The sequence below is a fragment of the Berghia stephanieae genome, chromosome 6, assembly GCF_034508935.2.
Source record: "Berghia stephanieae isolate SIO BIC M18660-M18661 chromosome 6, UCSD_Bste_1.3, whole genome shotgun sequence".
Lineage (NCBI taxonomy): Eukaryota > Metazoa > Mollusca > Gastropoda > Nudibranchia > Aeolidiidae > Berghia > Berghia stephanieae.
This window is the reverse complement of record NC_088365.1, coordinates 66045364-66072457: the sequence shown is the minus strand read 5'-3', so window position 1 is coordinate 66072457 and position 27094 is coordinate 66045364. Positions and strand designations below refer to the sequence as shown.

The 27094-nt window shown below is 37.5% G+C and overlaps 1 protein-coding gene across 6 annotated transcripts in view; it reads right to left on the bottom strand.

Annotated features, from left to right (window-relative positions):
• Positions 1-27094, bottom strand: part of LOC144975474 (phospholipid-transporting ATPase ABCA3-like) — a 63527-nt gene that overhangs the window by 24453 nt on the left and 11980 nt on the right. For 5 of the 6 annotated variants that reach the window (XM_078919592.1, XM_078919593.1, XM_078919594.1 and 2 more), the window contains 11 exons: positions 25869-26097; positions 23640-23780; positions 22575-22729; positions 21662-21745; positions 20844-20955; positions 19442-19560; positions 16536-16691; positions 14861-15071; positions 12542-12824; positions 3108-4249; positions 978-1156 (listed from right to left, as the gene is read on the bottom strand). In XM_078919592.1, the coding sequence (XP_078775718.1) occupies positions 978-1156; positions 3108-4249; positions 12542-12824; positions 14861-15071; positions 16536-16691; positions 19442-19560; positions 20844-20955; positions 21662-21745; positions 22575-22729; positions 23640-23780; positions 25869-26097 (2811 nt within the window). The remainder of the gene's footprint in view (positions 1-977; positions 1157-3107; positions 4250-12541; positions 12825-14860; positions 15072-16535; positions 16692-19441; positions 19561-20843; positions 20956-21661; positions 21746-22574; positions 22730-23639; positions 23781-25868; positions 26098-27094) is intronic. The other variant, XM_078919597.1, reaches the window with a different exon arrangement.

Sequence of the window (27094 nt, the reverse complement as noted above, 5' to 3'; positions counted from 1 at the left end):
CCATGCTAAATTTGCTTCACAATGTTTCATTTATTCCAGCAGGACATTGAAACTTATCCAAATAAAAGGAACATACTTAGATAAAGACGAGAAAATTTGGGTCCAGCAAGAAGTGTTGTCTTTAAAAGTATTGACTTTGTGCAGATTCCACTCTAAATATTTTTTTATAATTATAAGTAAAAATCTGAAAAGAGGTGAATGAAACAGTACCAGACCATAGCCATCGTAAAACTTATAGCCTGACACTGACCAAAAAATGAGGTAAAAAGACAAGACTGGCTGCAAAAAAAAAACATCGTGAGTTATACTCAAAAGTTCAAAACCAATGGAATCACTCGTTTCCTTGAGTTCTACTAACGACAACTCACAGACACTGCACAAACCTAAAAAATGACGTCAAACTATGTCTTAGTGGGTTCTAGTGTCAGGCTATAAGTTAACGATGGCTACGGCCAGACAAGGCAGAGAGAAAAATACAAGACAAATCGCTTGTAAAGAATCCACAGTGAGACCTCCTGAACTGTTAATAAATCACACCTTTTGAGATGTTTTATCTTACATCAGAGCCTGCTCACTAATTTGTTACTTATATACTATCGGGAAGCCTCACCACCACATCATCATTAGTCAATGACATCATCACCATAGCTTACTCACCCTGGATTATGGGCCACTGATGACACACCTTTTCAGATTTTTAACACAATGTGGTCTTATGGCATGACTCACATTCGGACCAATGGGTCCAGGGGTCGAGTCCCACTCTAAGCAATGCATAGTCAAGTCCTTGGAAAAGGCTCTTTACTCACATTCTCTCCCTATACGCAGTGTAAAATGAGTGCCAAGTCGTTAACAGTATTGTCTCTTTGAAAAAAAAATTGTAATATCGTCTTATAGTATAGACGTCATGTCACATCCTACATATGTTAAGTGTTGCGGTTGGCTAGAGACCCCTCGTCTTTGATCAAGTTTATTACCTTTGATTGATCAACAAAATTTGCTATACGATTTGAGGTGGCGAGGAAGAAACCATTTTCTACAAGGAAAGCCAACAAAATGCCGATCAGAATGAGAGGCCAACATCTCCATTGGTGATAAAATGACATTCCTAATAGAGCATTCCCATGCCTCTGGAAAAGTTGAAATGATGTCACATCTTGAAGGATAGAAAGAAAGAGAGAGTGGGAGAGAGAGAGAGAGGGGGGGGGGGGGGAGATGAATATATGGATTTAACTTTTGGTTGACAAATAATTTTGTTCTTGGTTTTATTTTTATTGTTACTTTAATTTTTCTAAATTCAATAGAATTTTAGGGAGACTTGAAAACAATATCTCTATATTTACATAAAGTTGATTTTTTAAAAATGTATTTACAGTGCAGTCTGCTTGTTTTCAAATGTCAATATTGTATTTGTGGGATAGAAATATAGCAGTTAGTTTATCATTTCTCATTAAATTCTCTTAATCATACTGAAAACATTTAACGTTACACATAATTTTGTGTTGTTGCGCGTGATTCAGTTAGCAGAACATGCGAGTATTTTACCAAACATACAAACATATAACATCAATAAAATAATGATTGAGTGACAAGACTATGATGGAACAGTTGGGAAGCAATTGGATAATGAATGGCCCTAAAAGAGGTGATTTGGTAGAGATTTGCTGGATACCATTCTGTTCGTGTGAAGGTGTCAGCAATGGCAGTCTGTTTCTACAAGTAAGGCAGTATCTCATATACCAAGTCTTTTTTCTGTGCAATAAAACCCAATAAGGCATCTTTGGGGTGTTGTACAGGAAAGCTCCTCGGTGTGCGGTTTGTGATCTTGTGGTATGACAGTACTTGGAAAAAGCTCTTTACTCACATTCTTTCTCAGAGAGTACTTTGTGAGAGACCACTAACCTACCTAAAGGGTAACCAGCTATTAGTGCCAATTAATTTCAATAATAAATAAACCGGAACGTTTTCCTGTGCTCCATAAGTCTCTTGGCTCTGAAGGACTACTTTGACTCTGAAGGAGTATTTCGGCTCTGAAGGATTATTTTGGCTCTGAAGGATTTTTTTGGATCTGAAGGACCACTTTGACTATGAAGGATTATTTTGGCTCTTAAGGACTACTTTGACTCTGAAGGATTATTTTGGCTCTTAAGGATTATTTTGGCTCTAAAGGACTATTTTGACTCTGAAGGATTATTTTGGCTCTAAAGGACTATTTTGACTCTGAAGGACTACTTTGACTCTGAAGGAGTATTTCGGCTCTGAAGGATTATTTTGGCTCTGAAGGATTTTTTTGGATCTGAAGGACCACTTTGACTCTGAAGGATTATTTTGGCTCTTAAGGACTACTTTCACTCTGAAGGATTATTTTGGCTCTAAAGGACTATTTTGACTCTGAAGGACTACTTTGACTCTTAACTCACTCAACCCTAACACCAACTATATTGGTAGTTTACCCAGGTTACTTTTACCCTGTGCCTATCTATTACAATTTTCTGAGACAAATTATAGGCGTAGTATCAAAGATAATGTTTTTAGTTTTTGCATGTTAACAGTTGAATAAAACTATGTAATGCTCATTTTAATGCATTTCTTCCAATTTTGAAAAGTAGCAAAAATCTCTAGGATTGGGTGAGTTAAGGTCGATTTTGGCTCTGAAGGACTAATTTGGCTCTGAAAGACTACTTTGAAAGACTACATTGGCTACGAAGGACTACTTTGGCTCTGAAAGACTACTTTGAAAGACTACATTGGCTACGAAGGACTACTTTGGCTCTGAAAGACTACTTTGAAAGACTACATTGGCTACAAAGGACTACTTTGGCTCTGAAGGACTACTTTGAAAGACTACATTGGCTACGAAGGACTACTTTGGTTCTGAAAGACTACTTTGAAAGACTACATTGGCTACGAAGGACTACTTTGGCTCTGAAAGACTACTTTGAAAGACTACATTGGCTACGAAGGACTACTTTGGCTTTGGCTCTGAAGGACTACTTTGAAAGACTACATTGGCTACGAAGGACTACTTTGGCTCTCAAGGACTACTTTGTAAAAATCATCTATATCTAAAACAAGTGAAAGATAACATTAACATGATGCCAATTTACCATCAATATGGCCACGAATACCAGATTCCTTCCAATATACTTCATGAGTTTCAGGCTGTTTATTATTCAATCCCCAAATTACCATATTGTAATAGTTTGTGAAATTATTTGGTAAATCTTCATGAGTATCTTCATGAGAATCATTATTGTCGCTTTTTGTGGTCGTTGTGGATCCCTCTTTGCTTTTTGTTGACAACAGGTCAAAATCACTATTGTTGTTTGTGTTATGAAGGTAAATCTGTTTTTCTTGATGGGATGAAATGTTTTTGTTGCAGGCATTTGACCTGTCACCAAAGAGGAAGGAATTGGTTTTAGAATAAGGAGTAAAAAAAATCATGTGTTCCTCACTTCCACAATTTAAAAAAATGTTATTCTCTTGACTATCCAAGCTTTGACCTTGGCCTGGATTAAAACAATCAATTACTTCAATGTCTGAAGTTTCTTGAACTGTTTTCAAACTTGTATCACTTGATTTTGAACGGTATTTAACCAAATCACAGTTGTAATGTGTTGGAATATAATGATATTTATAGGTACCAGAGAACCTTTTCATAGGAATGATGTTATCTAAGCGCTTCACTGAAACAGTATCACTGACTTTACTCTCATAATACATTTGGTTTTTACGCCTGAAGAAAATATCTCCACGGTTGAAAAGATAACTTGCATAAACACAGTGTTTGTTTCTGAAGTAGTCGCCCAATGCAAAGCATTGGCGATATATTTTAGAATTCTGATTACAAATCTCCAATCCACTGAATATATTCGACTGGTTTTGATCTTTTATCATATCATTTGAGCAATCTATTTCACACTCTTCTTCAATTTCTTTAATATTCTGTTCATTATCACTTGCAGCGAATATAGCATCTAGGTGGTAACGTTGAGTGACGACCTTCATGAAATCACGAAATGAAATGTCACTTCTCGCAGGTTTTGTCAAGGCTGAATTTGAGGAGTAATCATTTGTGTCAATGCCTTGCTTATCTAGATAGATGTTGGAGTATTTAATGGCTGCCTCTTTCTGGTGTAGCCAATGTTCCACTTCAACTAAGTCATTCTGGTCTATTATGTTTGATATGAAGATACTGTGTTGATGGATATGGTAAAAGAGGGATTCCAGAAGAAAAAGATCTTTGCACCTGAGTGAGATTAAAATAAACAAACTTCAAATAGTAAGATGACAGAGATTATACTTAGTTTATCATGTTCTGTTATTATCATTACAGTTACAGTCCACTCTGGATAATCGCAACACCTCGGGATCAGCAAAAATGTGGTGATTAACCAAAGTTGAGTTTCCTGTCCACAATTGAAACATTTTTGGCGATGCTGTGTTTTATGGCAAGTTCTGTCTGAGTTGGTTTAGGAGTTGAATTGAATGTACGGTATTGATGAATCGAAGTTTTTCTCTGTTATGGGATATCGTTCCTCTTGTTAGGGGAAGCTTGATTTCTGTCTTTTTTATTTTTTTTTTTCAAGCTGCGGTACCTTTGGTTGCTTTAACTTTAAGATAAAATGATGAGACACTGTTTTCACCACCACTTGTAAATTTCACTTTCATACCATATATGGTAGTCCACCACAGACTGAGCAATTTGATTGAAATAAAAACCATATGGCAGCCATGTGTATATTTTGATAAGCAAAAGCATTTTTGATGCAAACCGACATTTAATTAAGATAAGATTAACTTTCAATCTTTTGTTCTCAACATTTGTAAGAGTCAAAAGAGATAAGCCGTGATGAGAGACACTAAGCTCTCACCAAACCCATTGGTCACACTGCACAGTTGTCAATGCCAAAACAAAGGATATCGCTCAGTCTCTCCTTACAACTGTCATTGTTACCTGTTGCCCATACTATGCCCATTACCCCTTGCCTATCTAATGGTCACAGATGACCAAACAAACCCATATTACCCTTATTTCGTCCTGATAGAATGGTGACACACGACTGTCGTATTAAGCCCCATTTACTCTTGATTCTTCAACTTGTCATGATTTCGTCCATGATGAAATTTAATCATGAGATTAAAGTTCACGGATTTCTTGAGTTTGCCACTTTTTGAGGTAAAACAATTTGTTGCCATTAACCGAAGTCTTTTGAAATTAACCAGTGACTTTTATATAGAATTAATTCCGTTTCTTGGGAAATGTTGCGATTAACAAAAAGTTACGATTAATCGAGTTGCGTTTATCCGGAGTGGACTGTATTATAATTATAATTATTGTTATTATAATGACTATTATCGATACTATTGTTAATATAATAATAATGATGATGATGATGATGATAATGATGATGATGATGATTATTATTATTATTATTATCATCATCATCATTAGGGTGACACTTTTTTACGCAACCACGCCAAACCATGCACAGCATGAAGTCAAATAGCATAACCATGTATATAGCAATTAATATAACCCAGGGCTATGAGGTGTGGACACTACTGGGGAGTAAACCATTGACTATGGGACGTAGACACCACTAGGGAGTAAACCATTGACTATGGGACGTAGACACCAGTGGGGAGTAAACCATTGACTATGGGACGTAGACACCAGTGGGGAGTAAACCATTGACTATGGGACGTAGACACCAGTGGGGAGTAAACCATTGACTATGGGACGTAGACACCAGTGGGGAGTAAACCATTGACTATGGGACGTAGACACCAGTGGTGAGTAAACCATTGACTATGGGACGTAGACACCACTAGGGAGTAAACCATTGACTATGGGACGTAGACACCAGTGGTGAGTAAACCATTGACTATGGGACGTAGACACCACTAGGGAGTAAACCATTGACTATGGGACGTAGACACCACTGGGGAGTAAACCATTGACTATGGGACGTAGACACCAGTGGTGAGTAAACCATTGACTATGGGACGTGGACACCACTGGGGAGTAAACCATTGACTATGGGACGTAGACACCACTGGGGAGTAAACCATTGACTATGGGACGTAGACACCACTGGGGAGTAAACCATTGACTATGGGACGTAGACACCAGTGGTGAGTAAACCATTGACTAAGGGACGTAGACACCACTGGGGAGTAAACCATTGACTATGGGACGTAGACACCAGTGGTGAGTAAACCATTGACTAAGGGACGTAGACACCACTGGTGAGTAAACCATTGACTATGGGACGTAGACACCAGTGGGGAGTAAACCATTGACTATGGGACGTAGACACCACTAGGGAGTAAACCATTGACTATGGGACGTGGACACCACTGGGGAGTAAACCATTGACTATGGGACGTAGACACCACTGGGGAGTAAACCATTGACTATGGGATGTAGACACCACTGGGGAGTAAACCATTGACTATGGGACGTAGACACCACTAGGGAGTAAACCATTGACTATGGGACGTAGACACCAGTGGTGAGTAAACCATTGACTATGGGACGTAGACACCACTAGGGAGTAAACCATTGACTATGGGACGTAGACACCACTGGGGAGTAAACCATTGACTATGGGACGTAGACACCAGTGGGGAGTAAACCATTGACTATGGGACGTAGACACCAGTGGGGAGTAAACCATTGACTATGGGACGTAGACACCAGTGGTGAGTAAACCATTGACTATGGGACGTAGACACCAGTGGGGAGTAAACCATTGACTATGGGACGTAGACACCAGTGGGGAGTAAACCATTGACTATGGGACGTAGACACCAGTGGTGAGTAAACCGGGACTACAAGAGGAATGAACCTGGGTGTATTGAAGGTGAACACTTGTGGGGAGTGGCCTATGGAAGGTGGACACCAGTGGGGAGTGAACACAAGCCCATGGGATTTGGGAAATGAACCAGCGACTATGGGAGGTAGACACCAGTGGGGAAAGAAACCCGGGACAATGAGTGGTGGACACCACTGGGGAGTGAACCCGGGTGTGTGGAAGGAAGACACAAGTGGAGAAAGGACACCACTAGCGAGTAAATGCAGAATCACAGGATAGGGGCTTCAGTGGGGAGTGCACCTGGGACTATTGGAGGTAGACACTGTGGGGAATGAAATAAGGACTTGCGGTTAACATCAGTCACAGCCTTCGTTACCTCATGGCCTGATACTAACCAAAATAAATCGTCATAAAACGAGACAAAGGCCACAGAAACAAATTAATCAAGAGTTGTAAACAATAGCTCAACTAATGGAATCATTTATTTCCTTTAGCGCTTCTGACAACAACTCACTTTTTACTGTCGCTTCGTGACCATCATCTTCTTTTGTGACATCATTTTTTTGTCAGAATCAGGCCTTAAGTTTATAAACGTGACGTATCAGTGGGGAGTGAAACTGGGGCTTATAGAGCTGAAAACCACTTGGGAGTGAACATAGAACCACCGGATATGGACACCAATGGGGATTGAACCTGGAACTTTGGGAGGGAGGTGGACACCAGTGAGGAGTGAACCCAGGACTATTGAAGATGGACACCACTGGGGAGTGAACAAGGGACAATGGGATATAAACACCAATGAGGAGTGAACCAGTGACCTTCAGAGGTAGACACCAGTGGGGAGTGAAACAGTGACCTTCAGAGGTAGACACCAGTGGGGAGTGAACCCAGGACTATGAGAGGTGAACACCACTGGAGAGTGAACGAGGGTGTTTGGAAGGTGGACGCCAGTGGGAAGTGAACCAAGACTGTGTGAAATGGACACCACTAGTGAGTAAACGCAGAATCACTGGAGATGGGCTGCAGTGGGGATTGAAACCAAGGCTTATAGATGTAGACACTTCTTGTATGTGAACACACGACCACCGGACATGGACACCAGTGGGGATTAAACTCAGGAGTTTAGTGAAGATGGACACAGCAGGAGAGTGAACGCAGGAACACGGTGTATGGACACCAGTGGGAATGAAACAGCAAATATGGGAAGGAGACACCAGTGGGGAGTAAACTCGGGCCTATGAGAGATGGACACTGCTCGGGAGTGAACCCAGGTGTATTGGAGATGAACACTAGTGGGGAGTGAACTCAAGTTTATTGAAGGTGGACACCAGTCGGGAGTGAACCCGGGGAATGTTGAAGATGGATACGATTGGGGAGTGAACAAGACTCAATGGGATATGGACATCACTGGGGAGTGAACCAATGACTATGAGATGTGGACACCACTGGGGAGTGAACCAATGACTATGAGATGTGGACATCACTGGGGAGTGAACCAATGACTATGAGATGTGGACACCATTGGGAAGTGAACCAATGACTATGAGATGTGGACACCACTGGGGAGTGAACCAATGACTATGAGATGTGGACACCACTGGGGAGTGAACCAATGACTATGAGATGTGGACATCACTGGGGAGTGAACCAATGACTATGAGATGTGGACACCACTGGGGAGTGAACCAATGACTATGAGATGTGGACATCACTGGGGAGTGAACCAATGACTATGAGATGTGGATATCATTGGGGAGTGAACCAATGATTATGAGATGTGGACACCACTGGGGAGTGAACCAATGACTATGAGATGTGGACACCACTGGGGAGTGAACCAATGACTATGAGATGTGGACACCAGTGGGGAGTGAACCAATGACTATGAGATGTGGACACCACTGGGGAGTGAACCAATGACTATGAGATGTGGACACCACTGGGGAGTGAACCAATGACTATGAGATGTGGACACCACTGGGGAGTGAACCAATGACTATGAGATGTGGACATCACTGGGGAGTGAACCAATGACTATGAGATGTGGACACCACTGGGGAGTGAACCAATGACTATGAGATGTGGACACCACTGGGGAGTGAACCAATGACTATGAGATGTGGACATCACTGGGGAGTGAACCAATGACTATGAGATGTGGATATCATTGGGGAGTGAACCAATGATTATGAGATGTGGACATCACTGGGGAGTGAACCAATGACTATGAGACGTGGACACCACTGGGGAGTGAACCAATGACTATGAGATGTGGACATCAGTGGGGAGTGAACCAATGACTATGAGATGTGGACACCACTGGGGAGTGAACCAATGACTATGAGATGTGGACACCAGTGGGGAGTGAACCAATGACTATGAGATGTGGACACCACTGGGGAGTGAACCAATGACTATGAGATGTGGACATCAGTGGGGAGTGAACCAATGACTATGAGATGTGGACACCACTGGGGAGTGAACCAATGACTATGAGATGTGGACACCACTGGGGAGTGGACTCTAGTGTATGGAAGGTGGGACATCAGTGGGGAGTGTCCCAGGTACTCAGGGAAGTGGACACGTGTAGGGAGTGAACCTGGGACTATGGTAGGAGGATAAAATAGGGAAAGGAACCTGGAACTATGGGATATCAGTGGGATTGAAGCCAGGGCAATGGGAGGTGGGTTACCGAGGGGAGTGAACCCAGAACTATGGGAGAATAGCAGGAATGAACAGAGCACAATATATTTTTTGGACCTTTTTTATATAGTGCAATATCCACTAAATGTGCTCAAAGCGCTTTACAATTAGATACAAGCGAGTAGTGAGCCCGGGACTGTGATAATCCTTAGGAGTAATCCTAAGGTAAGGATTCACCCAGTTAACTTTCCGCTGGGTGTCTTAATTCTCAACTTTGGGTTCACTCCTGAGTGGTGTCTACATCTCTGTCCTAGCTTCATTCTCCAATTGGACCCACCTCCCATAGTCCCAGGATTACTCCATACAGGTTTCAACCTCCAATGATCTCAGGTTCGCTCCTAAATTGTGTCTATCTCCCAGAGTCTCAGGTCACTTTTCACTGGGGATTTCTTCTTAAGCCTAGGGTTCATTCTCTGATAAGATATTGTCGACAATTCACAGTCCCAGTCCTCTGTTCAATCCCACAGTTCTGGGTTCACTCCCAAATGGTATCTACAACCCATAATCCCAGGTTCATTCCTCACTGATGCCCACCTCCCATTGTCTCAGGTTCATTCCCCACTGGGGCCTACCTCCCATAGTCTCAGGTTCATTCCCTCTGATGTGCAATATCCCTCCCCACCGGTATCAACCTCTCATAGTTTCAGGTTCATTTCCCTCTGTTATCAACTTCCCACAGTCCCAGGTTCACTCCCCACTGGTGCCTACCTACCATAGTCACTGTTTCACTCCCCAGTAATGTCCATATCCCATGGTCCCGTGTTCACTCCCCAGTGATGTCCATCTTCAATAGTCCTGGGTTCACTCCCCAGTGGTGTCCACACCTCATAGCCCCTGGGCTATATTAATTGCCATATGTGTTTGCGCTATTTGGCTTATGTGGTTGCACATGATTTGGCGTGGTTGCGTAAAAATGTGATACCCTTATTAATATTATCATATATTATATTATTAGATATTATTATTATTATTATTATTATTGTCATTATTATCATTTTTGTCATAATTATTATCATTATCATAATTATTATTAATATCGTTGTTATTTTGTTCCTATCAATATTATAATCATTGTATCCAGGTATAATTGTAGACAATAGTTTGATGACATAAGTGATACAGACAGCAATGATTATATCACTCAACAACCTCTCTGACAACAACTACAGACAATACATCATCTTATTTTGCAGAAAAAAAATATGTTTGTTTTGGTTTTGTCACTGCTATCCTACATCTTCTAATGTTCAATTTCTCTCACTTTTAAAAAACAGTTCATGTATCGTTCAGCAGACAATGTCAAAAGTTTCTTGTTGAGCTTTTCAATTCAAACTAGTGAATCTATTATAAAGGAGCTAATTTACAATCACTGGAGCTCTATAGATGTAAACTAAGAAAAACCAAGAAACCAAAAACAGTTAAATTTGGAATGTTGATTAGGAAACGACAAAACGCTGGGAGCGGTAATTAATACGATTAAAAATTAATGTTTGGTTTCTTCACAATTTGAATAAAAACACTAAATTATAATGAAAAATGACCAAACAAGGGAAGTCAACATTAAATGACAATTTCCTCCACTTCCGGCACTACAATTGAACGAACAAATAACTAAAGAAATCAGAAGTGGAAAAGAAGAAAAGAGGCCAAAGACATTATTGTTATGACATCTACTTTCCACGCTCATCGATCTATAATGAGTTGAAAACCTTTCGGTCTCAGTTCACTTTTTATAGTCAGTTTGTTTTATGTGTTTCTCAAATCAGGTAGCTTAGCCCTCCTAGTCTCCGTTCTTAGAATGGAAATACCTGCTGATATCTTTAACTAAAAGATGTCTAATATGGGTCCTACCATCTCACAGCTGTATTATGCCAGGATAAACCAGATACCAAAAAGGGATTTGAAAGTTAAAATGACCAGAAATGGGAAATTTTACTTTTAGCCGGTTTAACTCTTTCCTTACTGATCTTTTTCAGTATTTTCCCAAATGATTTTTTAAAACTCAAACAAGCTCTCTACAAAACAACTTTATGTTCTTATTCATTAAACAAAGATCATTCTTCAAAGATTGTGATGTACAAAATATATCTGAATAAGAAAAATGTATTTTGTGTCTTAACAAATGTGACGATTTTGCTGCAGGTGGTAAGGAGAGGGTTAAGGCATTTGTTTCATTCTTCTCAATAGAATATAAAAACCAAACCCAAGCCCCATATATATGAGTATACATTTGATTTGTGGCATCTAAACCACACAGTCATAATACCATTTAGAGATAAAAGGCCACAAATAGTTTTTTTTAAACGGTATCCAAGTCACTTGTGACAAAAACGTTTTTTAAAAAGCGGGAAAGACCACTTTTCCTGGAAACCAATCAAATATGGCCTGAAAATGTAGATAAAAAATATGACATGTGTACTCTATCGTCAACATTAACAATCAAGGTTGGGATTCCCCAAGGTCAATTTCAGAGGAAAATTTGTCATCAGATACAATTTCAGAGGAAAATTTGTCATCAAATACAATTTCAGAGGAAAATTTGTCATCAGATACAATTTCAGAGGAAACTTTACCATCAGATACAATTTCAGATGAAAATTTGCCTTAGATACAATTTCAGAGGAAGATTTGTCATCAAATACAATTTCAGAGGAAAATTTGTCATCAGATACAATTTCAGAGGAAACTTTACCATCAGATACAATTTCAGATGAACATTTGCCATTAGATACAATTTCAGAGGAAACTTTACCATCAGATACAATTTCAGAGGAAAATTGCCGTCAAATGCAATGTTAGAGAAAAATTTCCCGTCAGATAAGGGAGAACGCAAAAATCACGACTTAAAGAGAGACAAATAGAGCAGTTACAACTAAAGATTGGGCGATCTTCCAAAGTACTTTTCTGAGAACCAAAATCACAAAATATGATATCTGAGGATGGAAAAAATGAATTTTCAAAAAAAACTCCACAGATCAGAGTAAGAATTCAATCCCATATTATACTGAGAGACATACCTGTCTAAAATCGTCTCAATTCCGACATCTGATATATTCAGCTGAACTATATCAAAGTCTTCCATCTTTGACCTCAAGTTAAGGGTGATAAACTCAATTATTTTCTTATCTTGTTTACTGATGATAAAGTTTAAGGTGACACCACTAGTATCGTCATATACGTCCTCTTTCACATTCAATTTATTCAAGCATATGCACTTTGGAGCAAACAGCCAGATGTATAGGAATAAATCCTTCACACATTCATTGGAAATTAGCTTCATTTTTATGTGGGTCCCAACCCCTGAAAATTAAGAATTTAAAACAAATATTAAAATTCATATTATTTAACAATCCCCCTCAATCGAATAAATATTTCAAAACAAAGCGGCTTGTTTTATGATTAATAAAAAAACATGTGGACCAATGCTTTTCAGAAAGCTCTGGCTTCCCTTGAGGGTCAAGGTTGTCCACAAGGTCAAAGTCATTCTAAAACAATGAGAAAAATTGGATTTGGAGAAGTGCCAGATGAAAAGAGAGAATAAAAAGTCACGGGGTCAGTGCCACACTCAGGATCCAATAACTATGATACCCTTTTTGTTTGTTGCTTTAGGTCTCTTCCAACACAATTGAGGTTATATGAGAGACCGCTGAAACAAAAAAACAAGCAATCTAACAAAAATAGTACAAATGTCAATCAAAATCATAACCTAAAGATATCATAAGCTAAATTATAAATAACCAAGAACAAACAGGCAGAGGATTTACAGGAAAAAAAATATCCCCTGTCAAAAATACAATCACAAACCAAAGAAGCAGGATAGGCTAGTAAAGAGAAGAAGAAACGACATCACTATCGGATCGTACACCCATGCGAACATCATAGGTATATGATTCAAGGGTGATGCTCCCATCCAACCACCCGCAACTATGATACCCTCCGCCTGGCTGAGAGAGAGAGAGGACAGTGGGCTGTCGCACAACCGAGTGAGCTACCCAGCCACATAAAAACATGGCTATCAAACTTAGTACCAATTGTGCGCCCCTCCACTCTCAACTACTGTGGGGACCACAACGAGGGTGGCTGACAGACCCCGCAAACTCTCCACACTGAGTGAGCAAATTAAGCTTTACAAAGGGTCCCTAAACATGTAGAACGAGACACGACGCCTGTTAGGCGATAATACAATTTTTTTTCCGACAAAGACAGTGCTGTTAAGGGTCAGGTACTCATTTTATACCTGAGTATGGGGAGAGGATGTGAGTAAATAGCCTTTTCCAAGGATTCAACTATGCACACGTGTAGCTCAACCCAGGACCTTAAGGTCCGAAAGCGAGTGCCATACCACATGATCACATTGTTGCACATAAACAGATGAATGCAGATGTTGATAGTGGTTTCAGCAGTGATGGTGGCACGAATACAACAGGTGATAGCAATCAGTGGATTTGGAATGTTTTAACCGATGGGGAGATATATAATCCTGCTAAAATGCTTATTGACTTTAGTGAGAGTTCAGGAGAATGAATATTGGATTCAGTGAATAGGAAAAATACATGTAAAATATTTTCAACTATACTTTCTGGATGCTTTGGCAGACACAATTTTCTGTATATCTTTTTTGTAGCAACTCAAAGACAAAGACACAGTGAATGAAAAGATATCACAACAATTTTTTCTCTACTCTATTTTCAAACTCTAATCAACAATATCCAACAATAAAAATTCATTTATATAGATTTATGGTGGAGATATATGTCAAAATGAATAAAAAATACACAAAAAAATGAATATTAATTAGGTTTCCAAGATGGCTGCCGAGATCAGGTGACCTTATTTGCATATATCTGATTGCGCCCCAATGTACCTACTATTCATTTACACCCATGAAAATTTGAGGAAGGTGTGTCGATTCACTTATTTTTAGTGATTTTTTTCCTGAGAGCAGAATGCTTGGCAACTAAAGAATTCAACCACAGAGGCTACATGATAGGTGGGAGGAGAGATGGGGTGGGGGTTTTTTTTCTTGTATTTTTCTTTATTGCTTTGTCTGACGCTGTTTTATACAAACTAGTGCAGATCTTTATCTTACACCAGTGCCTGCTTTTTAATTTGTCACTCAGATCAGGGGCAGCTTGGTGGCTTTGACATAACAGTCAGTTAATGATTTCTCGTGAGGACCTTACTCAGTATTGCCCATCTGTCTACATGCACACACACACACACAAACACATACATACACACATACACGCATACATACATACATACACACACACACACACACACACACACAAATGCACACAAAAATAGACTTGTCGTCAAATTTTGATCAAACCTACCAAGACACATTGTTACAAACTGGACAGTCCCAAATATTCTGATCTTTCCATCCACAACAACAGCAATCCTATCTGCTATTCTTATTGCATCTTCTCCATTGCTGCAGGTGATCAGAACTGTTGTGTGAAGCCTCTTCCTCTTGAGATAAGACAGGGCTGAACTTAATGAAATGTCTCTCAGAATTCGAGTTGGATCGTCGAAAATCAAAATCTGAAATAATAATAATAAGCATATTTCTTTAGTGCCTTTTCGTCGAAAAATCAAGGCCCTTAAAAACAGGACATTGTTTAGAATAACACTGTGAGACCACATCAACCAATATCAGAACAATCAGAGCATGACAAGGGCATCAAAAACATCAAAACATAAGTATCATAAAATACATTTGAAAATTAAATCAGGTATTTAGTGAAAAGATCTGTTTTAGATGTTTTTTGACAATATCTTTAGAGCTTTAAAATCTTACAGACTGAGAGAGATCATTCCCTATCGTGGGTCCGAATTTCATGAGACCTATCACCAAAGTATTTAAGTTTAGTTTTAGGAGATGCTAACAATTTTAAGACGTGGGATCTAAGCTATCATGTACAGCTGGAGTAAATGTTGAATGTAAAGGGGGGAGAAGACTCAAACACACCAAAGCAGACAAATTAAAAATCTTGGAGAATAATTTCTCACATTTTAGCCTTTTCATAAATCAAGCGAGTTGACCGATGGACTTCCACTTCCACCCAAGAGACTTGGGTTTGAGCCCCAGGGTCAGCAACTTGGCTTGGCCTTTAGTTCAACCATTCATGTTGTGCCGTGTGGGTATTTTCAAAACAAAGTAACAAAAAAAAAGAAAATGTGAGCTATTCATGTCTTCATTGTTCTTTAGAGTTTGATGACATGTCATCACTTCGGTCAACCAATCTGCCTCATGTCACGCTCACTACATCAGTGGGGACTTGCCACCTGTTCAACATGTACCAGTTGTGGTCAAGAGCCCGAAACCTCAGAGCATCAACATTGTGTTGTGATGAAGCTTCAGGGCGGGTTCGCGACTGTACATGATTGCGTTGATGAGTTTACGTCCTGGATAGATCATCATAGCATAGTAGTGCGACACCATTAAAAGCTGCTGCCTTCTGACCAAGTTTGAGGCCCTCTCTAAACTGCACAAAGTTGAGGCTTTGGATAAGGCTCTCTATTCAAATACTCTCATCTACTCAGGTGTTAAATGAGTACCTGTGCATTAACAGCATTATCTCTGTCCAGAAAAAAAATTGTACTATTGCTTACAAGCATCAAGTTGCTTCCGACATGTCAAGAGTTTCTGTTGGCTAAGGACCCCTTGTAAAGCGCTTTCAGCATATTCAGTAAATATTGCACAAATTGTGCACTTAAGAAGAAGAAGAAGAAGAAGAAGAAGAAGAAGAAGAAGAAGAAGAAGAAGAAGAAGAAGAAGAAGAAGAAGAAGAAGAAGAAGAAGAAGAAGTAGAAGAAGAAGAAGAAGAAGAAGAAGAAGAAGAAGAAGAAGAAGAAGAAGAAGAAGAAGAAGAAGAAGAAGAAGAAGGAGAAGAAGAAGAAGAAGAAGAAGAAGAAGAAGAAGAAGAAGAAGAAGAAGAAGAAGAAGAAGAAGCATTTTATTCCTGACATCAGACTACCATTAATGAACTAAATAAACTGATATACCTCTGCATTGCTCATGAAGCTCACAGCCAATGTGAGAAGCTTCTTGTCGGTCAGTGACAAATTCTTCACTTGAGTGCTCAATTTGTTCTTCAGGCCAAAGTCCTCTATGATGTGTTCTATTGAAATTTGTTCCCGATGCTCGGATTGGATAACAATCTGATGATAAAGACAAACATTACAATAAAGATATAGAATCAATCTACTGTCACAGCCATCTTAATCAGTTTTACTCATTGATTTACAATAAGCTTTATAGTTTCGGGTTTTTTAAAAACAGTTTTATTTGTTTTGTTTTAATCAAGTTCCTTTTAATTCAATCTTACCATTTACCTTAATAAGTTCCTTTTAATTCAATCTTACCATTTACCTTAATAAGTTCCTTTTAATTCAATCTTACCATTTACCTTAATAAGTTCCTTTTAATTCAATCTTACCATTTACCTTAATAAGTTCCTTTTAATTCAATCTTACCATTTACCTTAATAAGTTGCTTTTAATTCAATCTTACCATTTACCTTAATAAGTTCCTTTTAATTCAATCTTACCATTTACCTTAATAAGTTCCTTTTAATCCAATCTTACTATTTACCTTAATAAGTTCCTTTTGATCCAATCTTACCATTTACCTTAATAAGTTCCTTTTAATTTAATCTTACCATTTACCTTAATAAGTTCCTTTTAATTCATTCATCTCAAAGATCCTGATAGCTAAATCCAATATCTCAATTTAGCTAACTAGAGAATTTTATATAGCGCAATATCCACTAAAGGTGCTCAAAGTGCTTTACATGACATCAATTAAACATATAAGACAAGACATGAAGCCCGTTAGGAGATGGTACTTTTTTCCTTTCAATTGAGACAATGCTATTAATGGCCAGGTACTCATTTTACACCTGAGTGCGGTGAGAGAGTGCAAGGACTCGATTATGCACTGAGCAAGGCTCAAACCCAGGTAGAGCACTTGCTTCACACTCAAAGGGACCAATATCCATCCCAGTTCTGACCAAGCTCTTTTATGGTTTAGTTAGAACATTTTACACAACTCCATCATTATAACTCTTTCTTTTTAAACAAATGAAACAAAGTATTCTGGATTCTTCTTACCACCAGTTAAAGTTTAGATTAAAATAAAATTGAAGTAATGAACTAAATAAGAACATTTGTGTAGCAAATTTCCATGGATTTACAATGTTCAATGCTTCCCCAATGGTTCATTCAGTCCCAAAATATGTCTTATAAAACAATATCTCCATCTTGTACAGTGCCAATCACCTGTTAGGTGTCCTTTTTGTATTAACACTTATAATATCCGTCACTGCCTATTGCTAGTACTCATTCACATCTGAGTTGAGTGGGGTAATGTGTGTTAAGTACCTTACCCGTGGACAGAACTTCTGGGCCAGAATATTCAGCAAGAAATACAAGAAAATATCCCACAAATTGAGCCTGCCTGAACTTAAGACAGTTATTTTTGGGGGTGTTTTTTCTTTGTATTTTTCCTTCATGCTTTGTCTGGCGCTGTTTCATACACACTTTTTCAGATCTTTATCTTACAACAGTGCCTGCTTTCTAATTTGTCACCATAATATGAAACCTGAATGAGCTCAAAAAATGAGATTATCACAAGACATGTTGATATCAAATGAAAGATGTTGAAGACATAATCAAAGAACATAACAAACACAATCTCAATACCTATAACCAACAAAACAGCACACTGAAAAAAAAAACAATGCAATTGTAGGAATAGAGACTTGTGCCCCCTCCAAGGAAAAATGCCTCGAATCATGTATTGTATACAAAGCAACCGTAAACCACACCAACATAGACAGACAGGAAAACTACATCGGACTCACAGAGGTCAACTTCAAAACATGGTACAATCAACATGCCTCAACCTTCAAAAGAAATATTATCAACTACATTGAACGAACACATCTGGAAACTGAAGGACTCAAGCACCCGACACAACATCACATGGGACACTGTCTCAAAACAAAAGAGTTACTCAGTAAACATCAAAAATGCAACTTACATCTAGAAGAGCAATTTCACATAATAAAAAGAAAAAACAACACGCCACACTAAATAGAAAGAGGAAACTTATCAATGCATGCTTACAAAGAAGAAAATTCTTACTATCCAATACACATTACACAACCCAATGAAACATCCATAACCTCAACCCAACCCCTGCCCCCAACATCACACCACACCCAGCACACATTCACATATGCGAACACACATGCACACATATATGTGCAACAAACCTACATCCGGAAACAATATTAGTGCCAACTGAACACAACAGCATTCCTCCTGGACACTACTATACAGAAAATCTTCCTGAAGAATCCATCAAAATACCAACAACATTGTAGGAGGAAATTACCAATTGAAGTGAGGATAAGAAATAATTTGCTCCAAAGAAATTGTCGAGCACTCTACGTGACTCCAGCCAATTCCTCTCAACCATATTTTATATATATATATATATATATATATATAATATATACATATATATCGTCATCATCATCATGACTTATCCCCCCTGGATGTGGCCTCCACAACTGCCAACCAAAACAAGCTTCTATCCTGCGCCATCCTTCCACATTCTGTCACTGGCTTATTCTTCCATTCGTTGATGTCTTGTGACCATCTTCTTCTTGGTCTCCCCCTCCCTCTTTTACCTCCACAATACCCTCTAGAAAATATTTTTCAAGGGTGTCATGTCTGTTGATATGTCCAAAAAAAGGCAAGTTTTAGTTTCTGTATCATCTTGATGAGATATGGCTCCCTAATGCCCATATACATCGCATTAAATATAACCCGTGACCATGAATAGGTCATGCTCTGCATATCACAGTTACAAGTATGACAAGTATGTGTCTATATACATTAACCTTGCGGTAAATTTTCAGTGTGTCCCTGACTGACAGCAGACCAGAGATGAAGTTATAACTTGGACACATACACACGGTTGGCTCATGGTGTTTCACCATAGTCACACCATATCCTTTCCCTGAAAAGAGAGTTTACAAAAGAAGTCAAAACCAAAGAGAAAAATGGTGAATAAGATGTAACAATAAAATATCCCTTGAGGAATTCCTTATCTGTAAAGCCGTTTGCCGACATGTGTGAGGAGCTCAATGGAAATAGTCCACATGTCACATTCAGGTTTGCCAAAAACAAAAAAGCCTGTCATTTCTATGGTCTTCCCTTCTGGTTTCTTCACCTCTTTCTCCTCACTTTATTCTCGCTTCTTCACCCCACTGTCTGTGACACGATTTGCATCATTGTTTGTTACAAATGCTGGTGTGTGTTACTATATCTCGGCTACCCTGGTTGATGGCCTGCTCAAGGCGGTATCATCCTTGGCACAAGGACTAGAAATAAAATTCATTATTTAACATATAACTGAATATCAAAATTTTACTAGTATTAATTAGATGGAAAAGAAATACTAAAACACAATTCAGATACCTTGAAACACAAATAAGTTACAATGAATGGAAAGAAAAGAAATAAATTGAATGACAGTCAGTTATCTTGTGTGATCTCCATGGGTGCTACAGCAATACGTGATCAGTCTAGGCATGCGTAGTATATCTCAAATCATTATTATTGCAGTAGGCCAGAGAATTCTGCTTAATTCAATCATGAAATAATAGTGGTATTATTGAAATGTCTGTTAACCAAAAGCAGTTCTGGGCTTGTCTTGACATTGTTGTAATGGATATATTTTGTATTGGTTTGAGAATATTTCCATTACTACACACAGACCATAATGTTTTGGATTATCAGATCTGCAAATGAATACACATTGATTGAAACCAATGTAAAAATCTCACACATCTAATTTATTGTTGAGATATCACATTAACCTTACACCATTTGAAATTTAACACTGCAAATGTCTTGATGTGTAATCAATATTCAACAAAAGCATTAAAGACTATTATTTAAAAGATTTCATTCACATTGAGCTTATCCACCTATCACACCATGCTCTATGGACTTCTTACTTTTTTTTAATCTCCAAAAGATGGAGTCACATACATTGAACACATAGGATAAGACATTGGAACCCTTGTACAGTTTTTGGACAAAGAAGACGCAACTTTACACCAGACGGAACTTCTGAGATTAAGAACAGAATGTGTTCCTCCAAGACATACATACCTTTAAGGTAAACGTCACAAACTGTTATCATTAGACCGAATTTAAGTTGTGTTGAGTGTCACACATTAAACCGCTGCACAATCACAAGACAAAGACACAAAGTTAAATATAGTAATATTTTACCTACGACAGCCTCCAGTACAGAAGACTGCCAAGTTCCAGTAGCATCAAGTATTACAGTTGTCTTTTTGAATGGCACCTTGAATGTAAAACCTCTTGGCACTATACTTTGCATCTAAAACAAACATACAAAAATTATGTAATTATTTAGGGAACATTCACATATTATGTCATCAAAAATTGCTCTTTTTGGAATCCTCTTGAATTGCTCTTGTTTATGCCGCAAAAAAAAAAGACAAAAAAAAAAACAACCTGTTTAGACAGATCCCACAAAAGATCAAATTCGGTGCATGATGGCGTGTTAACCTTCTTAGAACTTAAAAAGGTCATAATATTGCAGATAAGCAACTCTTTTCTCAAAGCACACATATCAATAGTTTATTTTAACTTTTTAATGAGTAAAAATGTTATCCATGTAAAAAAATATATAATTTATCATAATGTACTTAAAGGTTTGGAATAAATATAAATATCAATTTTTTTCTTTTTTGGAATTTAGCAAATTATAATGATCATGTTTGAATATTGAAAGAATAAAATATGACCTTGATGTATAATCTAAGGAACACTGCATAAAACAGGAGGGAGTGAGGGAAGGGGGATGGGTCGATCAATAATGATAACTGATGATAAGGAGGGGTGGGGGGTTTGGGTCTATAAAGAGGGGGGGGGGGGTGTCAAAAAAGAACAAATTTTTCTTGATTAAATGTAATGCTTTTGACACATATCTTATATCAATTCCTACAATTTATATTTCAAAACGATCCAACTTCAAAATTATTTGCTGACATGAGCACAAAATTAAAGAAAAAGAACAGTACCTCCTCTGCAAAGTTTATCTTGAAGGCAACATGATCCTTTTCCAACAAAGGGTCCTCAATAACTTTTGCAACATTACCATCAATCTGAGTAGCAAATCATTTTTTTTTGAAATAATCAAATTACAGTTTAGGCTGATGGAAACAAATAAGGACATACTGAAATGTCTAAATAAGAAAAGATCAAAGAAGAGAATAAATAATATCATATATGCAGTCCTCACCTCAGACTATCGTCTTTCCCATGCTAAAAGCTAGAGATGCCTAAATGAGTTAATTACGGTAGCGAGAAAAATCAAGTGAGTAAATTTGACTCATATAAAAGGGGACAACGCAAGACAAACAGCATTTTGGCCCTTGGCCTTTGTCAGGAGACAAACAATCAAAACACACAACAATATATGATGATAAAACAAAAACCCATTTAGTCAAGTGTAACAACACAGGTGTATGGAAGAGGTGTTGGGCATGAATGCAAGAAGACTTTATAATCTGTTCCATTAGCCAGGGAGTTGATGTTCTGAATAGATTTTAAAGTCTTGAATTCATATTTAACACCTTCCCCATACTCCCTCAACGTTAGGACTCAAACATTTGACCAACACATAATATGTACAGTACCATACCCCAAGATCACAAAAAGGCACACAAAGCAGAGGTAACTGTACCGACTAATGGAACAGATTATAAAGTTTTCTTGCATCCATACCCAACACCTCTTCCATACACCTGTGTTGTAAAATTTGACAAAGTGGGATTTTTTTATCATCATATATTGTGTTTCTTGATTGTTTATCTCCTGTCAAAGGCCAAGGGCCAAAATGTTGTTTGTCTTGCATTGTCCCCTTTTATATGAGTCAAATTTACTCACTTGATTTTTCAAGCAATTTGTTCACATTGTAACCATGATACTTACCTTCTTTCCTTTCAGCAAAAAGTATTGTTTAATCCTATCTGGCCAAGAGGCAACGGAAGTCATAGACAAGCATCCACACATCACAAACAAAATGTAATAAAAAAAAGGGCAAAGGTAACAGGACCAAACTTTAGATGTCGACACTGTTGGAGAATCTGAAATGACAAGAGAAAAAAAATTAAATAAAGAGTTTTTGAAAGTCATCTGAAAAACAATAATAAATAAATTTTACAAAGGATACAAAATGTAAAGAAGAAAAAAAATTATCAATTGATTTAACCTCAATATAAACGATAATTCTTCATGGTATTATTCACATCATTTCAAAACTCATCAAAATAATTTGTTTCGGTTAAAATTCACCCTACAATTTTGAAGAATTTATGCGTGAGAGGTTTCAGGAAGTAAAATAAAGTCTATGGGAAAGAGATGGCTGAGTGGTTAAAATACTGTACTTCAACCAGAGTGACCCAAGTTTGAGAATTCATTTTTTTCACCTATTGTTCCCATGCTCACTCAACAGCACAGTTTATTTCCTGTCTTTCTCAAGATCGACTGTGGGGCTGTGTGTTCTAGTGCTGCATTTGGATCAAAAGGTCCAGGGTGCAAATCTAGTGCGCAGCGCTTAGTTGAGTCCTTAGGAAAAGCTCTTCACTCACATTCTGTCACCACACTCAAGTGTAAAATGAGTACTTGGCCATTACCTGGCTTTTAACAGCATTATCTTTGTTGGAAAAAATGTGTAATATCACCTAACAGACATCATGTTAAGTGTTGTTGTTGGCAAGGGACCCCTTGTAAAACACTTTGAGTATGCTTTCAATAGCATAAAATGGACAATAGCAATTGCTTGCTCCCCTTTGAAGAGGATGCTTGTCTATTGTACAGTATTTTCCACCAGATCTAACAGATCCAGCTACCCAGGGGGAGAAAGAGAATCTCAACTTCACCCGGGATCAATCTCGCGTTTGAAGCGACTGCTCTACCATCTGAACCATCGGGATGAATAAAAGGAATTTTATTTATGAATTTATCTCTGAAGGCAAATATAACCAAGGTACTTACTATTGTCAAAGCAAGGACATGCCAGTAAAAGATGTGGAATGAGGAATGCCCACCATCCAATGACGTAGTTACAGCTGATCATGCTTGCCACCAAATACATGAATACATGGTAACCTGTGGTCACGGCTACAGCTACGGTGGCTGTGAATTGGGAAAAAAATAAAAAAGGTTTTGATGGAAATAGTCAATAGGGCAATCACAGATTCATACATCCAGGAAAAAAGATAATTGTGCTGCAAAACTTAATTACAATTTATTGTTAGTTTTGTTATTCTTCTCATTGTTTTGTCAATAAATTATATCTTTGTCAATGTATAGAGAACTCCATGCCTTGAAGCAAATATACAATGAATAAAATTTGTTTTTCTCAACTCTGACATGCTTATGATCAACAAGAATGTAGTGTAATATAATTTATTCCACATCTATAGGTTGTTTACATAATTAAAAACTCAGTAGGATTTAAAAAATCGTATTTTACAAGTCAAATAAAATAAAAGACGTGCTTTCCTTTTTGGTTGTCTTTGATTGGATTGAAGTAAGGAATCAGGATTAATAACCAAATTGCTACCCTTTGCAATTAATGACAAAATTTGATTGGATAAAAGGCATCATGGTAAATTATATTATTTTATAACTTTTCCATCTGTCGTCTGCTAGGACAAAACCAGAACAATCCAATCTCCATTGACAGATGCACTTATAATTATAATACTACTATCTATTCCTAATTGCTATCCTGAGCTTATCATCTACATTAAAACGCCATGGAAAATCAATTTTTATTGTTCGAAAACAATGCTGTCAACAATGTTGTGCAAGTACAACGAAATAAAAACACACAAAAAAAAACAAACAAAAAAGAATGGGTACCTAAAACTCTTCCGACAGTTTTTGTGGCCTATGAAAATGAGGCCAGGAAAGTTTATGAAAATCCACCCAAGGAACTTAATATGTATTTATTCCAGCTGTCCAAAAAGTGAACAGTGAAGAATGTGAAGCCCAAACTCTGAGAACTATATTTTCATTTTCAACTGTCAGTGTCACTGTTAATTTTCCAAAACAAAGCGGAGTCCTACAATGTTTAAATTGAAGTGAAGCGGTTCACTAACGCAATGGTGACACTGAAATGAGAATCCAAGACTGAAAAATTTAATTCTGTTGAACAACAAATTGAAATGAAAGTGGTATAAAATAGAAATATGTTTTGTCTAATCATATTGTTTTCATACCACTCGTTACCTTCAAAATTCCAACTGATTCTCGTTGATAATTTGAAGATAACTCGTGGCATGAAAACAAAAGGAATAGACACTCATTGTATATCTACTATGTATGCACCAACTTGACCTTTTGTATGTAAATACAATGTTGTGTACTCATAATATCCATGCATCAATTTGATCTTTACTTTTGTTTGTATTCTTTGCCAAAACAACAAGTATTTAAAGGTCTTTTTACCTATGTAACCCTTCGTGATTATGATATGAGATGATATTAGTTTGTTTATAAAATGTACAGCAATGCACAACACTTCAACTAGGAATCTACAAGACTGACAATAATTCATTCATACATACTACATATTACACATTACACTTGACAATTTACACATCTCATTTTGATTGAAAACACATTCTATAATCACACAAAGATATATGACCAATTATTCAAAATGTGTATTTTGTCAGGGTGAACTCGATTCTGAAAATGTAAACCATCGCCCTTAAAATGCTAGGGATTCCAATAGCACAGTTGGTAGAGCACTTGATTCACATGCAAAGGGGCCTAAATCAATGTGAAGTCAAAAAAAATTTTCTGTCTTTCTCTCTGTTAAAGGAGTTTTCATACTCAGGTCCTCATGAACAAAAGAAAACAAAAAAAAAAGAGATCATCATACATACCAATTTTACAAGTCAGAGACAGATCACATTATTTGGTAGGCTTTGTGTATTAAATCTTTAAAATGTCACATATTTAATATTTATCCCTTTGGGCAGATGACCGTTTTTTAAAAATAGCACAAGACTTGAAATAGCGGATACCAAGGTCATGACTCCTAGGGTACCTTTCTATTCTGTTTTTCATGTTGAAGTGGGGTCTTGAACTTCCAATATTTGAATTGGGATTTTGTTCTGACATATTTTATATGTGCTATTATCCATTACGCTATCAGCCCTGTTATCTGTGAATTATTACAAGAAATAAAACTAGAATCGAAATACTCACTGTTTCGAATCAACAGACAAACAGCGATGAAAGATGCAGCAATGACATTCAAAACAACCATGAATGTGTAAGGAAAACCCATCAAGTCCCTGCCTGGACCCAGTGCCAAAGTTATCGGGTAGTAGAAGAGGCAATACAAGAATGTCAGGCCTAAAGACTTGATCAAGTGATGCAAGTACCATGCCATGACATAGGCAGAGATGCTTCCTCCCAATAATCCGATCGCTTTCTGTAGAAACAAAGAAACAATAATAAAAGATGGGATAAGAACTCTGGATTTTGACCGTCATCTGTAAATTGATATCTATCCATCCAGACCTGCCTACTGCTGCCAAAAAGTCGTAATTTTACCCATTTTTGCCTTCAATCACAAAGCTGTGTAAAAACATTAAATTCAATAAAAAAACTTGTTGAAAATGAAGTTTTGGTGCCAGTGTATATAAATTATGCATTTAAAGACTGCTAAGGACAGATTTGTAAATTATTGATAGAATGAAGTTGACGTGACTCAGATATTTGTTATTTGTTTTTAGCAAGCCATTTTTATGAGTAGTTCTCACTTAATTGCATTTATAAGACTATAAACGTTTAAGGTTACACATTGTTTTGTGTGTTGGTACATTATATCTTGCTGGTAAAATTGAGTTTTTCGGATAAATGCACAGCATCAATAGTTTGTTCTGGTGCCTACTATTTTTTCCACCTTGAAAACTACAAAGTTTTACCTTATCAAGGGAATTGAAAATGCAGTGTCAGATGAAATAGTGTAGGGACTGACGTGTTATTATTCTATCATAGTCAATAATTAAACTGGAATTAGTAACTTGTATTATTTTAGTAGTATTATGTTGCAAAAAAACTAGATGGAGAAAATCCACTTTTGGTGAGAAACTGTTTCCTCTATCGCACCACATCTATGGAATACACTCACTCTTCAGACAAGGTCCTGTGACAATGTATTATCACTCAGGAAATGTATAAACACTAGGCTGATAATTTATGAAGGATGTGTAGCCTATAATTTGTTTCATCATGAATTTGTTTGTTGCTTTGGTTAGTTTTTATTATGTAAATAAGCACCACAGAGCGCAGTAACTGTGGATATTAGGCGCAATTTAAATTCATTATATATACAGGCCTGTAAATGGCTGGTTAAAAAATTGTCTGAACTTTTTGAACACGCGAAAATAGATCAACCCAACAAAAATATGGATAAATAAACACAA